Genomic DNA, 13,960 nt, shown 5'->3' with positions numbered 1-13,960 from the left:
AGAACTACATGTTACACCTCTGGCTCTGTCCACTGTATAGTGAAATGGGAGCTGAGCTGCAGTAACCACTCACAGCCACTACAGATAGTATAGGAGCAATGCACTTTTGATTCTATGTTACTTCTTAATTGTGGACCCCTTGAATCAGCTTATTGTAGGGCTGATATTAAATTAATGACCTTCCCTAAGGCTAGGTCATCAGTATCTAAATCATAGAAAACTTCTTACATTAAAAACACTAATACATTTAGTGTGATCTCATCTCTCTTGTGCAGACACAGATTCTTTTGGTTTATATCCAAATGGCCCCGCTTCCTTCTGCAGACTTCGTCAAGTTTCCCTGACCCCTTGTTCACGACAGCTTTTGGATTCTGTTTGGGGAGAGTCCGCATAGGGACCCGGGACCCCCGAACGGAATACAAAATGAGGGTGCGTCTTATAGTCTGAATGTGGGTTTGCAGCATGGCCGCGCTACTGCCACCGCTGGTTTTCTTCAGCGGCAGGAGCGTGACTATACTGCAGGCCCCGGCAGCTAAGACACTCCCCGGCATCCGCCGGTCTATTACAGCAGATGCCGGGGACTGTCTTAGCTTCCGGGGCCTGCAGATTGCCGCGCTACTGCCGCTGAAGAAAACCAGCGGTGGCAGTAGCGCGGCCATGCTGCAAATCCACTCCTCCTCCACAGGTCCCGGCAGTCAGTTAGCCCCGGGGCCGGTCCCCACCGGCCCCATACCTTTAGTGATGCAGGCTGGCTCCTGCACGGCGAGGCCGCAGGAGCCGACCTGTTCCGATGACAGCTGGGAGCCTAATGAAGGCTCCCAGGCCTGTCATAGATATATATTACTATCGCGGCTGGTCCATGACACTCCGCGATAGTAATGTATAGAATCTCCCATAGACGGCAATACACTTGTATTGCCGTCTACGGGACTTGCAATCAAAGGATTGCAGGTTCAAGCCCCCTAGGCGGGGGATATTAAAATAGTAAAAAAAAAAAAAAAAACACTTAAAAAAAATATAATAAAAAATAAAATAAATAAAAGTTCACCTCCTTTCCCTAGAATACATATAAAAGTATAACATTACTGTGAAACATACACATTAGGTATCCCTGTGTCTGAAAATGCCCAGTCTACTAATATTTTTATGTACAGTGAACGTCAAAATCAAAAGTGCTAAACTGCCGGGTTTTTCTCTCTGTTTTGCCTCTGAATTAAATAAAAGGTGATCTAAGCAATAAACATTTCCCAAAATGGTATATCTAAAAAGTACACCTGGCCCCACAAAAAAAACGCCCTATACATCCCCGTACAGCTGCAGGGTCACCTGTCAATGTGGCCTTGCAGCTGTTCCAAAACTACAACTCCCATATATTAAATATTTTACCATTTTTTGCCTGAAAATTTTTTTTCCCTATTTTTCTCCTCTAAAACCTGGGTGCGTCTTATAGTCCGAAAAATACGGTAATTGCAAGCACTGTAGTAAAAGCACACGGATCCCCTAGACTATAATGGGGTCCGTGTGTTTGACGTGCGCTGCCCGCACAAATCATGTGGACAGGAAAGTAGATGGTGAACTACTTTCTTGTCCGCAAGATCCCTGCGGGGATCTCGCGGCAAGCACACGGACCCCATTATAGTCTATGGGGTCCGTGTGCTTTTACTGCACCAGCGCTTGCGTTTGGTATTCCATTTGGGGGACCCCATGCAGACTCCCCTGGACGGAATCCAAACTCTGATGTGAACAAGGGCTTATATAGCTTGTGTCTCTTACGTCTCTGCAGGTGTTGTGCATGGCTCCCCTTTTCTACAGTTTCAGTAACCACTCACCTCCAACTCCCTCTCCCCCCCCCCCCCCCCCTACTCCACTCCTGCAGCCATTACAAGTGCAGTGGTACATTTTTTTTTCAACCATTTAGCTAGAGTTAGGGTGCATTCACACAGAGGAAAATGGCGCAGAATTTGGTGTGGAATCTGTGTCAGATTCAATGCTGAAAAAAAAAAGGCTGTCATTGACTTCAATAGGTTCCTTTTTCTGATCCATTGAAGTCAATGGGAGGCTTTTTTTTTCCACCACTGAATCTGATACGGATTCAACACCAAATTCAGTGCTATTTTCTTCTGTGTTAATGCACCCTTAGGGTACATTCACACAGAGTAACGCCGGGCGTGTATGAGAGCCCTACACGCCGGCATTACAGCAGACTGCCGAACACTTCCCATTCACTTCAATGGGAGCGCTCGTAACAGCGGCGTTTACGAGCGCTCCCATTGAAGTGAATGGGAAGTGTTCGGCAGTCTGCTGTAATGCCGGCGTGTACGGCTCTCATACACGCCCGGCGTTACTCAGTGTGAATGTACCCTTAGGGTGCATTCACACTGAGTAAACGCTAGCTTATTTTGTAGAGTAAAATTACACTTGTAAATTTTGCTATCCCATTGACTTTAATGATATTTTTTTACAAGTGTAAAAATACGCCTGTAAAAAATACGCCTGTAAAAATACGCCTGTAAAATGTAATTGAAGTCAATGGGATAGCAAAATTTACAAGTGTAATTTTACTCTACAAAATAAGCTAGCGTTTACTCAGTGTGAATGCACCCTTAGGGTGCATGCACACTGAGTAACGCCGGGCGTGTATGAGAGCCGTACACGCCGGCATTACAGCAGACTGCCGAACACTTCCCATTCACTTCAATGGGAGCGCTCGTAACAGCGGCGTTTGCGAGCGCTCCCATTGAAGTGAATGGGAAGTGTTCGGCAGCCCTGCTGTAACGCCGGCGTGTACGGCTCTCATACACGCCCGGCGTTACGTAGTGTGCATGCACCCTTAGGCTGAGTTCACACGGGGTATATTGGTCAAGATTTTGAGGCCTCAAAATCCTTACCAAAAAAACGTCTCCCATTGAAAACAGTGGGAGCGGTCTGTTTTGGCTCCCAGCAAAAAGAAGTGACATGCTCATTCTTCAGGCAGATTCACCTCGTGACATCTGCTTGAAGACACTCCCTCCCGACTAAGCCCACTCATTTGGGCCTAATCTGGAGCAGAGTGCCGCGACCGGTTCCTGGAGCACTGCACCGGCATCCAGTCGCGGCTACTCGTCTTTTGGAATAGAACCTGATGCGGCCTCCGTGTCAAATTCCGGTCCAAAATACCCCGTGTGAACTTATCCTTGCACAGCAAATTTTCTATAGGGGTTGTCCAGGGAATATAAATTTACTTACCTGATCTAGGGATGCAGATAATGGACTTGAGGGTCAGGTGATCAGAGTCAGCATTTGTCCCCGAGTCGCTGCACCCCCACCTCCCTCAATCTTACAGATACTTAATTACCTGTGCTATGGCGATGGCGTTCCTATAGTATGATGCATAGTTGTTTATAACTGGAGGTACGCTTTAAATGTCACCCATGGGTCCACAATTTGGTTTTGAGCCCGTTTACAAGGTATCCTCTTGTTAGAAGGGAGCTAGGAAATACAATACCTTGAGGTGGCAGCATCTAGAAGACACACAACTTTCCAGCGCACTGCAAAGGCATTACTGTGTGCACACAGCCCTACTTGTGGCAAAAGCTCAAACAAGCATTTAACAACCACACACACAACAGGACTGAATTGCATTTATTCACAGTTTATTAAATACAAATTGCTTTATTGTACAATGAAATAACACGTTACAAATTATCTAAAAAATCAAGACAAACGCAACAGAATATTTAAAAACAGGAAAAAAAATGTTTCCTAACCTTTATAAAGAGCAGGGCATAGTCATAAGCTGTAAAGAAATCTTTCCTTTATCACCCTTTACTGCTTCTATGACTAGTTTGTGCCTTTTAAAAAAAAAAAAAAAATTCAACTGATTTTGCATAACAACTCAATACAACAATGCGTTTATATGGAGAGCGGCCATTTTTATTTCCTATATATAATAATGGATAACACATGTAATGTTGGTGAGCATATGGCAATTCCCTGCCCGGGACACAGAGTCTCAAAACTAAAGGATGAAATAAAAATATTAACTAAATGAAAACTTATGATTGCTAAACATGTATCTAATATAAAGGTATGCAAACTGCTTGTATAACATCTGGAGAAGGAATTATCCCCTCCTATATATATATATATATATATATATATAACTAAAAATTATATTAGGATTGTAATTTCTGTATTAACTCACTTTTTAAGATCTTTGCTTGCAGTCAAACAATAGGAACCTTCAATGCCTATCCTATATTTACACAAACGTTAAAAAGCTGTCAAATGGATGCATTAATGTTCATTCATGTGAATGAACCTATATGAACCTATAATGAACCTATAATAGTGCACAACCTATATAGGTTGTGCACTATTATCTGTTTTCAATGATCCCTCCATACACTCAAATGTATGAAGAATCTATGAAAACAGGCGTCCTTCTAATGCAATACCATATATTTTCTTCATCGTTTGGGAGAATCCAGTCGTACTTTTAAAGAATAAAAATCTGTCCTGGCCGTGTGATCATAAGAGTATGATCTGACCCCTGGCAGTAAATAATGAAGGCTTCTGATGAATGACTGAAAGCAGAGATCTTGATTACATCGGTTCTCCTGGGTTATGAAGATCTCTGCTTGCAGTCATTCAATAGAAGCCTTAACTTCTAACTCTTGAGTGAATATAGGATAGGGTTGAAGGTTCCTATTGTTTGAATGCAAACAGAGATCTTGATAACCCAGAACCAATGTAAAAAACAAATAAAACATTGGAAAATTGGACTTTATATTGTACTAAAAATGGGTAATGGGTCTGCTGCAGATATCACCCCACCGCACACCTGCCTGCAGCAAAATGCAGGTTGGTTTTTGCTGTGGGTTTATCCCTGCAGCTACTGTAGGACACTTTTCAAAGCTTATAAACTACACCAAACCAGCTACCAGCAATTGACCTGGGGTGGATTCAAAACCCACAGTCTAAGGTCTCGTTCACATCAGCATTTGGATTCCGTCCGGGGGAGTCTGCTGGTGCAGTAAAAGCACACGGACCCCATAGACTATAATGGGATCCATGTGCTTGCTGCGAGATCTCCGCAGGGATCTTGCAGACAGGAAGTAGTTCAAAATCTAGCACATGTGCTTTTAGAGCACAGCGCTTGCAGTTGCGTTTGTATTCCGTTCGGGGGGGGGGTCGCCATGCGGACTCCCCCGGACAGGATGCAAATGCTCATGTGAACGAGGGGTAAGACATTTTGCACTGCTGTTTTTTTTCCAGGATCGTGTGGATGGGAATTGTTTAAATCTCATCCACTACACTGGTACTGCATATGGCAGCCTGGTGATTCTGCGATCAGCTAACCTGCTGGGAATATGCTACGTGTGGCCCCGGGAACTTAAAGGGAGTTCAGTGCTACATAGAGGACAAGGAGAGCATGGTCTGGAATAGACCGTATAGACATGGGAAAGTTTTCTAGGCATGCTCTGTGACCGATGCCGGGGTCATTGTGTAGAGAGGAGAGCAGATATGCTGGGAAATCCTTTATTGCTACTGGTGGATTCTGTCTCTTAAAAGAGGGGTAACAAGAACTATGGATGCCAGTGTAATGCACTCATATGGCCTGCTGTTCCAATTGTTAGGAATTCATGGGAGTGTCTATATATACACACACACACACATATATATATATTTGACTATGGGACAAGGTTGGATACATTAACCTTAGAGCATCATTTACAGTGTACATATAATCTGCATAAAAGTTGGCTTAGGCTCTGATCACATTGTAGATCAATTTGATATTTCATTATCTTTTTAAAAGCAAAATCATCATAACCCCTCCACAAACAGAAACCATGCCACTAATATGAACAGAGCCTAAGATTGCAAATACACAGCTCCATTCACAATTCTTCAGGCTTCAGTGCTGAAATGTCCCATCATTCATTGCTGGCTATTTGGATTATTGGACACTTCCTCTTTTACACCAAGTATAATTCAGTTATATGTCTTGATGCATTACAGGAATATAACTGAAATGTAAGGCTCACTATATACATCAGATTGATGTCAGCCGAACCTGCTGATTTCAACAGAACCAGAAGATCATCTAATGTATAGAGGAACCTCCTGACTGTCACCAGGGAAGATAAGAATCAAGCCAATGGCGGCAGCAGAATTGTGAATGTGCGTATGGCCTATAATACAGCCTGAATTATTGCAAGAGTGTTTGTAAATACATGTTGCCAGACAGACAACTATATAAATGTACAGGGAGTCTGTATAAAAACTGCTACAGGAGAGTCTGTATGTAACATGTTAAAAACACCAAAAAGCTATGGACTGCCAGCAGCTTAGGAAATCTATTGGTATTATTCTGAAAAAGAATTGCATAGCTTGAAATTTGCTATTGGTTTAATGTATTGTTCTTCACTTTTTACACTAATTCTAGTACCGTATTCTACCAATCTTTAATCCATGCCATACTACTACTATGAACAAGTCTGGATGTAGAACTACATAGTTTTACAGCGACACCATTAAATAGTAGTAAGAAACAATTAGAGATCACTCAGTCCAGTATGGCTTGGCTATAGGAGCCTTAGACTTTAACCTGTGAGAAGGAGTAGTAATGATGGAGCAGGAAGCATTTACAGTCCACATGAGGAACTCCCTGAACGGAATACCAAACGCAAGCGGTGTGCCAGTAAAAGCACACGGAGCCCATAGACTATAATGAGGTCCATGTGCTTGCCACCAGATCTCCACTGGGATCATGCGGACATGAAAGTAGTTCACAATCTACGTTTGTCTGCATGATTCGTACGGGTCTGTGTGCTTTTACTGTACAGCACTTGCAGTTGCGTTTGGTATTCCGTTTGGGGGGGGGGGGGGGTCATCTGAGTGAATGTTAAAGGTTATAAACGTGATATTGTAGGATATTTTTATAAAATATGTTATCTATTTAAATAGTCTAAAGCACATGCAACTCCAAAAATGAAGACGTCTCCATCACGGAAGAAATCATATGCATCATTTACCATATGCTTAGAGCCCCACATATGCATGAATAGCCTTTGAAAAGGCTATTCAGGCACCACTAAAGTTGTAATAAACTACCCCCCCCCCAGTTTTAAATTAAAACCCTAAAAAGGAATATGTTAATCTTATCTATCGCGCATGATGGGCGGGCATTCAGGGTCCGTTGTCATCTTCAGCCACGCCTCCTCTTCCAGTGATGTCCTCGGGTCCCGTCTTCCTCCGGCGCTCGCGAACTGCCATTGATAAAAAATGGCACGGGTGCATGCGCAGTAGCATGCTGCTACTGCGCATGCACCATTTTTTATCAATGGCAGTTCGCGAGCACCGGAGGAAGACAGGACCTAAGGACATCGCTGGAAGAGGAGGCGTGGCTGAAGATGACATTGGACCCTGAATGCCCGCCCATCATGCACGATAGATAAGATTAACAATCTTTTTTAGGGTTTTATTTTAAAACGGGGGGGGGGGGGTGTTAGTTTAATATAACTTTAGCGGTGCCTGAATTAGCGGTGCCTGAATTGCCTTTTTAAAGGCTATTCACGCATATGTGGGGCTCTATCAGCATGATTTTGCTGATAGAGCCCCTTTAAACTGCACAAAATGAGTAATTCTATGAGCAGTGTCTGATAATCAGAATGCAACCTGTAAAACCAGCCACTGCCTCTAGAAAAAGTGGCACTCTTTAAAAGAAAAACCCATAAAGGTTAACAGGAATGCATTTCCTAGTCTTTCAGAAGGGCTGAAGGCTCCTCAAAGCCAATTCAAATTATATTAGATTTCAAAGCAAACATATTCATCATTGTATGAGATACAGAACAAGAGCACCATTTTTTTAACCTTATGATGACTGCTATGTATTTAATGTGTCAGTGCAAAGCACGTGTCTAAACATGTGGATAGAGATCTATAAAACACAACAAATGAAATCTGCAAATATGACTCTCTCTCTTTATATTATATATACACTTTATACACATATATATGTGTATATATACGCAAATATATCTATACAACCGTCACTTATAAATCAGGGGTTCAGCACTGAGGGGATCCCCAACTTTCTCCTACTGGAAGTTACAACGCCTTGTCTTTGAGCAGACCGGGAACCTGCATAATAAATACTTACTTAGCCCAACAAGTGAAGAAAGAGTAGGCAACTCCAAATACTGACTTTTACTAATGTCTGGCATCTAAAGGGTTTACATAAATAAAACTTTAGCAATGTTCAGTTAGCTATAATTTTCAGGACCACTGCTTGTTGTCAGAAAATAGAAGCATTCTTGCTTACATCCAGAGGCTGAAAGCAGGTACAGATCTAGCAGTAGTAGCTAAAAGTCAGCCATGATGGTATACAGTCATCTGTGAGCAAAACAATCTGGACTCCAGTATGATATGTTACCCTACCTGGATACATTGTAACAAACTATGAGCATGTAAGGCTCGGTTCACATTCCACTTGGTGGGGGGGGGGGGGGGGTTTCCCCAAGCAGACTCCCTGCTTGATGTAAACAGGAATATTCCTCTCATGGCTAGTGTAACAGATCTTAAAACCGGTGAGGAATTGAAACAAAGTGTATTAGAAAATTGCAAAAACATTGGATTATTGAATGATCAAACTTTATTTACATGAGAAACGTTGGTTTTCTACCTGAATAAAATTAACTTGTCCACAGGCAGTGGAGGGACTGATGACATCACTGAAATGCAAGGCACATGGTGAACAAATACATTACATGGTCATGAATGGTGACAAAAAGTGACAAAAAAAGTAACTTTATACTTTATAATAGATAATAGATATTTGTAGCAGAGAACATGTAGTCCTTGTATTTGATAATATAGACTTATGTCTAAAATTATGTCCTCAGAGGGTTGATCTAAAACAGAAATGAGCAAAGAAGTGTTTGGCCTGCTAAAGGTGGTTGTCTCAGAAAGATAACCTCTGTCCATATGCCCTTTGGATGTCATAGCGGTGAAACGCCATTTATTACCTAATTTTCCCTGCAGTGGTCACTAGTGGCCTAGTCAGGGGAGGCCTCCAGTAGCTGGACCTGTGGGACGTGGACCTACAACGTAAAACAAATCATCTCTCATGAAACCATCCTTTTTAAGCCTCATGCACATGGCTAAGTGTGCAGCCTCAGGCTCCTCAGACTTGTGTTCCGATATTTATAGAGCATGTGCATGAGGCCCTAGGTCAGGGGTCGGCAACCTTCAGCACTCCAGCTGTTGTAAAACCACAACTCCCAGCATGCATACTTACTTTGCTGTTCTTGGGATTCCCATGGAAGTGAATGGAGCACGTTGGGAGTTATAGTTTCACAGCAGCTGGAGAGCCGAAGGTTGCTGACCCCTAGTTGGAGGTCACACGTTGCGGAAAATCTGTATTTTATGTTGCAGATTTTGCGGTGGAATTTTGAGGCAAACTAAGAGTGGCTTCAAAAGGAATATAAAGTGTAAGGAAGTGCTTATACCTCTCCCATTTGACAAATCCGCTCATGACTTTGGTTCAAAAAAAAAAAAAAAAAATCAAAAAGTTGTTTCAGTCTTTTGGAACATCAATATCAGATGGATCAGGGTTCAACTTCAACTCCCGACATCTCTACAGATTAGCTGACTGAAGAGATTGTGGAAATGCTACATTCATTGGTTAAATGGGCAGCTGGAGCTCAGTTCTATTTAAAGGGAACGTATCATTGGATACCCTTTTATTCTGACTAACAAGTAGGACGGCTATTCTCCTCATACCTTTAGATGTCTTCTCCACACCGCCATTCAGTAGAAATCCCGGTTTTCTTCGCTATGCAAATGAGTTCTCTCGCAGCACTGGGGACTGTCCCCAGGGCTCAAACAGCACTGGAGGTGTCCCCAGTTCTGCAAGAGAAATCTCCAACGACGCCTCTATCTTTGTCTGGAACAGCCTCTCCCTGTGTCTTCTTCTGTCCTGGGTTTCAATCTTCTAGGCCTCGGGCAGAACCGACTGCGCATGCCTGGGCGACAATAAAATGGACGCTTACACCAGCTTACTGTATAAGCAGCCATTTTCTTGTGCCCCGGGCATGCGCAGTCGGCTCTGCCCGAGGTCTAGAAGTTTGAAACCCAGGGCGGAAGAACACTGTTTGAGCCCTGAGGCCCGCCCCAGTGCTGCAAGAAAACTCATTTGCATACTGAAGAAAACCCGGATTTATACCAAACGGCGGCGCGGAGAAGACATCTAAAAGTAGGAGAAGAACAGCCTCTCTTAAGGGTATTCCTATGTGTTAGTCAGAAAAAAATTGCATTTTAATGATAGGATCCCTTTAAATAAATGGGACTGAGCTGTCATACCAGGCACAGGCGTTATATAGATAAAATGGTCATCTTGGAGTTTACAATTAAAAACGTATGCTTAGCAAAGTTCATCTATTGAAGATCTGTGAGGGTCCGACCCCCATGGATGAACTATTTGAAGGAGTAGTACACCCTGAGCGTTTCTTCTGCATCACAAGTATGTGATGCAGAAGAAACACAGCTCAGTCCTATTTAATTCAATAGGCTGAGCTGCAATACCAAGAACAGCCACTGTTCAAATGTACGGTGCTGTGCTAGGCACGTACTGAAGAAATTGAAGTTCTCACTAAAATGTTGCAGTCTCTTTATCGGACCCTTGTTGATCTTTAACTGATGACCTATCCTAAGGATAGGACATCAATTATTTAGTCTGAAAAACCCCTTCAGAAGGCTGCAATACGCATGCGAATATAAAGGTCTCTTCGAAAAGCTGACTTGCTGGGGTGTCGGGAGTCAAACCTCAACCCATCTGATCTAGATGTCTGAGAAATCCCTTGATAGGTAAAGCTGGCCACACAGTGGAAAGAGCCAAATGCTCTTTTGCTGACAGCTATACACAGTGTAATAAGGAGGTCTGTGCTACTAAATATATTCTGCACCGTGTATCTAATCTCAGAGCTGCAGGATGAGATACAAAATAAAACAAGGGCAAAACCAAAAAGTTTGCATTTTGGCCAGAATTTTAAACAGCACTGGACAGCTTGTGAAGATCCCTATAATAAGAATAAGCCACACGGGCCAGGAATGCTACAGTTCAAATTCACTTCAGAAAGGCCAAAAGTTTTTTGCATAAGAATGTTTTTCTTTTATTATCATACATGACTTGAATGAACTAGATACACTATGCAATGAAAATAAATGCAATAGAAAAATATATATGCGTGCCTTCTCTAAATTATTGCTTGTGCAGATATAAATATACAAAGTAAATTAAATTATTCCGTTCACCCGGCAATGTTGTATCTAAATATAGCTTTCAGAATATAAAGGGTATGACGATGAACCTTAGAGCTCTACACAAGCGGTATTTTGATATAGACAGGACACATTTATACATATCAGAATTTAATACACAAGTCTTTCAGCCTTGTCAATGACGTCATATGGGACGTCGGCATGCAGCAAATTTACAGCCCTGGCCTGAAAAGTCAGCCCAGCTTGTTTGGTGTGAAAAACTGATCCAGCAGTGTAAAAACAAGGGCCGAAATAGTTATAGAAACGTCATATTAGTCAGGAAAGCAAATTTACATAATATATTGCACCAGAGTTACTAACTGCAAATTCTAAAACCTGAAGTTTCACTGTGTGAGAGTTGTATAAAGTCTTAAGGTGCCCATACACCTTCAATATTACTTACTGAACTGAGAGCTATTCCTTCTAACTCCATCATACACATGCATGCTCAGTTTGCATATGTTGTGAGTGCCGAGAAAGTGGATGTCAGACATCTCCGGTGGCAACAATTCACATGCCTGAACAATAGGATGGTTTGATGAAACTCAATGAACCCAATCCCTCTCTCCCCTATTGGGTTTTGGTGTATAGTAATGTGTATGGGGCCCTCTATTCTTTACCTCTTTCTTTTGAGCCACACCTTGTTATATTTAAGGGCTGGCACAAGATACAATTGTTAGCTTATCAATTATACAATAATATAAGAAGCAAATCTTAAAATTAGTGTTGAGTTCAGAGCTTCCAGAAACAACCGGCGCTGGCTACACACAAAAATACAGTATAAGTATTGCAAATGAGATATACAATCTCTATATGTTATGGCGGCAGAGTCCTATATGGTCACAACTTACAAATTGTGCTTACCAGTAAACACTTGGTCGAATGTTATATCATTTTTCATTTCCTGCTTTATTTCTACCACTAGAGGATTATCTAGAACCTTGTGTTATAATATTCTCAGATTATGGCCTATATATAAAACTTGTCTTATGTCACTTTGCTAAACTTTATCGAACAGTGAAGCAACAGATATAAAGGAAAATGGAGGATGTACTAAAGCAATGGTCATGGTTAGATACATATTTTGCCCTCTCAGTGTTCCTACAAAGTTCTCTCTGAAAAAAAAGAGGTTTACCAAAGAGTCATCCCATAGGCGTTTCCCTTAATAGGTGCACAGTGATTTTATCACCGAGAGGGGTTCTCCTAAATTATATGGCATACCCAGTGAATGGGACTGTAAGACTGCAGATCTCTGTACTACGATACGTTGCCCACCCAACTACAAAGGGGGCGCAACACTAACCTAGCGCCATAGCCCCTTCATTTAATGTCTGCTGGCGTTCTCAGGACACTGACCATGACCGATCAGCCATGTTATCACTTTATAAGGCTCTCTCTTCTTCCAGTGCCATAGCTTTTTTTACAATCCCTTTAAGTAAACACAATGCACTATGGGCAGCCAGTATGGCTCCTATTAAAGAGAACGAAGTGTATGGATACATTTAGGGATAGAGTTTTCAGCCAAGTTACAGTTTCCAGAGCGACTTCACTCACACTGTAGGGAAAGGCAACCCCCTCCTCCACTACCTGATCGCTTCCTGACTTCTCGTTTACTACTGATGCCTATAAGTACTTACTAAAACTAATAATAATAAAAAAAAAGTATTTTATAGTTCCCTAGTGAATCATATATAAAGGCCTTAAAAATATTATTAAACCATCTTCCGAACTGCTACTTTAATATGCGGTATAATAATGTGACTTTTCACTCTGACCACAAGGTCCGGTCCTTGGTACACTTCCATTAGCTTTGTATTGTCAATGTCAGCCACTCAGACATTTACAAGGAAAAAGCTTCAGTAATGTCACAGTTAGACTAAAAGAAGCAAATGCATGAAACATGCGTGACAACAGCCCTGGGTCTTAAATACTACAAAGACCACAGTGGTTTTGGAAACAGCTACAAATCAAAATTTTGGTTGGAAGTCTCCCCTACTGTTTGTCTGCACAAATAGGGGGGAGGGTATCACAGAGAAATTGCTTTTACAATGGTTTTATACAAATGAATCCTCAGTATAAAAGCATTTGATGTCCAAAACAAGTTCATGAACAAGCTGGTAAAAGAACTGGAGAGAGCCCACGCCATCAAATAAGCAATGAGTAGGATGATACACTAACTGAGGCTCTCTATCAAGAAGAAGATCAGTTCCATTACCAGAGGTAAAATGCTGGTGTCTGAGGTCCGGTTGTGGATGACAGGGATGAGGGCACTGTCCAAGTCATTCAAGTACACTTGCGGGAGAGGCTGACCGCCTGACCCTGCACGATACTCAACCTGGATGTGGCAAAACAACATAGAAGAAAAATTAAAATATACTGTAAAAAAAAAACACACAAAATAAACATGTATATGAAAGACAATGTAGCATCCCATGACAAATCATATAGCTCTCTGTTAAAAGGGAACCTTTCAGTAGTTTCGACCCTCTCAAAACTACTGACAGCACTACAAAAAGGAGAGGAAGAGCAGTATCAGCATATCTGGGGTGATGGTGATCTGGGCACACGCAGGAGCCGTCTGCTGGACACTGACAACCACAGTGCCAGAGGCAAATCAATGTAGATGTCTCAATCATACAAACTGCTTCCCCCATTC

At 42.0% G+C, this 13,960-nt stretch overlaps 1 protein-coding gene across 3 annotated transcripts in view; it reads right to left on the bottom strand.

Moving 5' to 3' along the window:
• Positions 1 to 8,553: 8,553 nt before the first annotated feature.
• Positions 8,554 to 13,960, bottom strand: part of ZFYVE16 (zinc finger FYVE-type containing 16) — a 40,672-nt gene continuing 35,265 nt past the window's right edge. For 2 of the 3 annotated variants that reach the window (XM_075270913.1, XM_075270923.1), the window contains one exon: positions 8,555 to 13,639. In XM_075270913.1, the coding sequence (XP_075127014.1) occupies positions 13,478 to 13,639 (162 nt within the window). In that variant the 3' untranslated portion in view covers positions 8,555 to 13,477. Of the gene's footprint in view, positions 13,640 to 13,960 lie in introns of all 3 variants that reach the window. The other variant, XM_075270933.1, reaches the window with a different exon arrangement.

This window comes from Leptodactylus fuscus, chromosome 1, assembly GCF_031893055.1.
Source record: "Leptodactylus fuscus isolate aLepFus1 chromosome 1, aLepFus1.hap2, whole genome shotgun sequence".
In the NCBI taxonomy this organism is placed as follows: Eukaryota; Metazoa; Chordata; class Amphibia; order Anura; family Leptodactylidae; genus Leptodactylus; species Leptodactylus fuscus.
Note: the sequence above shows the minus strand (reverse complement) of the source record. Positions and strands in the feature narration are given on the sequence as shown.